The sequence below is a fragment of the Wasmannia auropunctata genome, unplaced genomic scaffold (assembly GCF_000956235.1).
Source record: "Wasmannia auropunctata unplaced genomic scaffold, wasmannia.A_1.0 LD336085.1, whole genome shotgun sequence".
Lineage (NCBI taxonomy): Eukaryota > Metazoa > Arthropoda > Insecta > Hymenoptera > Formicidae > Wasmannia > Wasmannia auropunctata.
Window position 1 is genome coordinate 853627 of NW_012026805.1, and position 3513 is coordinate 857139.

At 30.3% G+C, this 3513-nt stretch overlaps 1 protein-coding gene across 1 annotated transcript in view; it reads right to left on the reverse strand.

The window, feature by feature from the left end:
* Positions 1-2962, reverse strand: part of LOC105448530 (glutamate-gated chloride channel subunit beta-like) — a 547315-nt gene extending 544353 nt beyond the window's left edge. The window contains exons 1-2 of the mRNA XM_011687176.1: positions 2902-2962; positions 2468-2599 (exon numbers count right to left, since the gene is read on the reverse strand). Coding sequence (XP_011685478.1) covers positions 2468-2599; positions 2902-2962 — 193 coding nt within the window. The remainder of the gene's footprint in view (positions 1-2467; positions 2600-2901) is intronic.
* Between the last annotated feature and the right edge of the window lie 551 nt (positions 2963-3513).

The following is a 3513-nucleotide window of genomic DNA, read 5'->3' on the forward strand; positions in this document are numbered from 1 at the left end:
AGAATTGAAATAGACATAAAATGTAAGGGGCGAGCTATTTTTTGTAGTAAAAACGATAAAAAATTAAAAAATTCCCTTTTTTCGAGTCGTACAGCAATCGTAACCTATCACCTGACGTAAACATTTTATTGGTATAAAAATTCTGTAGCTCATACGTACAAAATAAGTAGTTCGCCTCCTTCGGATTACAGAAACAAATAATACAAGACCTTTTCAGCTATGATTAAAAGCGTAGAAAAAGATTTATCGTTCCAACTGCAATTTATGGTAATTCGCACGTTTAGTTAAGGTAAAGACAGCAAAAATTGCGTCTGGCAGTAAGTGCCAGATTTTCCAAGAAATGGCACTTCAATAAGTTAGATAAGGACATTCCACGTATTTGAGTGAGACCAGAAGATATTGTAAGAAGTTCATTTAGAGATATCACTGACACTGAAGAGTCTGCTTTATCGACTTCGTACAAATTTGGCCAACCTTTCAGCATCCTCTTAACATATTTCTAATGCATTTATTGTACGATATCTCGAAAACCATCCATTTTTGGACTTTGTGCCATGAACACTTTTGATCAGGATGTCATAAAGTATAACATATCAAAATTTCAGTAGATTTGACCGAAAACCAAAACCCTTTGGCTTTGTGCGGGGTTTTTTCAGAGCAAAATTTTATGTTTAGCTTTTTTCTACTTTTTGCGTACTCCTTATTCTGTATGTGTAGAGTAACTTATTTTCAATTCCAGCAAACATAGTGACGTCAAAATGACGTCAAAAATTGATGATTACTGGTCAAGTGACGTCAGATGACCAAAAATAATCGTATATAAAACGTCTTTTTTATATACGATTATCGTCTTAATTACATTGTTTAAAAACGTCATATATATCGTTAATTTTTAGTCATTTCTATAGACGAACTTGTAAAATAATTAAAAATTTGAAAATATTAATTTTTGTTGTTAGTATAGAATACTACAACTTTAGTAATACAACAAATTTAGTGTTATTAATAGTGGTTCAAATACATAATATAGTTGTTACATTAGAAGATCAAATTTATATTATTAGAGAACAATTTGTTGAATATTCAGATTTTTATTTTTATCCATGTAAATCTTCTGAATTAAACATTTTTGTCACAAAAAATTTATCAAGATATAAACTTTGGTCATTTAATAATTTCTTTAACAAATGCATTGTTTATCCTTTTAATAATACTTCTAATGTATCGTTTCCTATAATTCACAGTATAATTAATTAATTTACAACTCTTTAGAGAGTTATTAACAAATAAAGTTAATCAGATTGCGTTTAGCCGAAGTATGAAGGAGCATTGCATGCTGTGCGACTCTTCGCGCTTACTTCTCTCGATTAAAATTTCATTCTAATTTTTCATATATTAATAAAAAAGCAAATGAATAAATCAATAAATAAGGTAAATAAATAAATAAATAAACACATAAATAAATAAATAACAATAAATTACAGTTCGAAATTTATCTAATTTCTAATTGTTTTTATTGTTATTATTTATTTATTTCAATGAGGAAAAGTTTAACGACCAGGAACTTATTAGAACTTTTACTTATTTATTAATAAATTTAGAAAATCTTATCGAGAGAACTAAGTGCGAAAAGCCGTACGCATGATACGTTCTTTTGTACTCTGGTTAAGCGCGATCTGATTGATTAACTTTATTCGTTAATTAACTCTGTAAATAATGGTTTGAGCTAAAATTAATAAAGAAACTTTCAGTTCAAAATTTCATTTTTTTTCACGTATTAAAATATTAAGAGTTTTGGGACACCCTGTATACATATGGATATATGTATTATAATAGACGGACAGATTATTAGAATCTTGCTTCGTATACTGCAATGGCGTTCTTATTTCATGTTCTCGATGTTAGTAACTAAATGCTATCATTTTTATATATAAATGCAGTTATATGGAATCATTCAGACTCTATAGACTATAGAGCATTATAAATACCATTTGACGTACCTACAATCTTGATCGTATTTCAATCTTATGGATCAAAATGCATTTTTAGCTAAATGTTCTTTAAGTTCGAACCATCAACTTAAAATTGACGAGAAAATCGACGGAGATCATTTGATTAAAATATCAAATACTTTTTTCTTCGCAAATATGAAATTTAAATAGGAGAAAGGAGGTGTTGTTCGCTTAAATCGTGTCTTGCTTTCTTACAATTTATCACGCGTTTCGTTTTACTTCTTCTAATTTTGTTTTTTTGCGTATTTTCCTCACATTATATTTTTAAAAATACATCGATTTACGAGAACTCTTACGACGAGGGGTGAGCAGTGAGCTGTGGTTGTGTGGTGCTGTGTGGTGATAGCGGTGCCAGTGATGTTTGAGGTGCTCTGGATGGTCAAGGGTCATTTGGATACAGAGGTGAGGGGTGTAGTTGCCTTAACTTTGGCAGTGGGATGGGAGCCACAGTGTACCTTGGACCGGCGGCAGAAGCCGCTTGTCGTAACGGGTCGACTGCAGCAAGTTGTCCAGAATCTCCTTATCCGATTTTCCCTCTTCGAAGCTGCAACATAATGTATTGTAGATATACCCGGAAGGAACCTGTTACAGTGCATACAGTGATTTTTCCACAAACTTCCAGTAGAAAATCTTCTTTGTCTTGATACCTCGAAAATTGTTTCGCTCGATCATAGCAAAACAGAAAGAATATATTGCAATATAATATTTTACAAAAACATTTGTAATTGTTTGCAAATCAATAAAGAAGATGGAACAATCTCACGGGGGTTCAAAGTATTATTTATTTTTTTAAGTGACCAAGATTAACTTTTTGTTAGAATTGCATTTACTCTTTTAAGTACAATGTACGTTGTATTCATTTGGAACATATGTACATATAAAAATCTACCAATAGGTACGATGCAGCTTTCTAAAGCACTATATAAAACTGCATCTAATTTCACCCACATTACGCTATAAGATGCTACCAAATAACTTTACCTGTAGTCTACTTGTGCTAATACATTCAATGCAATCGAAACATTCATAATATTGATATACATAATTTCCTTTCTATCGCCAACATTAGTGATATTAGTAAAATATACTGATAATTCTATATTTTCGATCCATATAAAGTCCTAGATTACATGTTTTTACATGCAAAAAAATCTTATCAAAATCGATCAATAATTTCCATCTCGCTCTCTTCGACTAATTGTAAAATGCGAAATAAACAAATGAACTTTTTAAATAATTAATTAGATTTTTAAATAATCAATAGATATTTATAAAAGCACTGTTGATTAATGAAGGGAGAAGATACTTGGGCCGATCACATCAACATGCGACTGTGTTAGGTACTGATTGCATAGGCGATCAATAAAGATTAGCCATAATTAAAAGACTCAAATTAATATTATACTAAATTAAATGAGATAATTTTTACGTTGGAAGAATCGTAAAAGGTGGTAAATTATATTTCTTTCAAACTTGTACTATGATAAAATTATAAGATTAT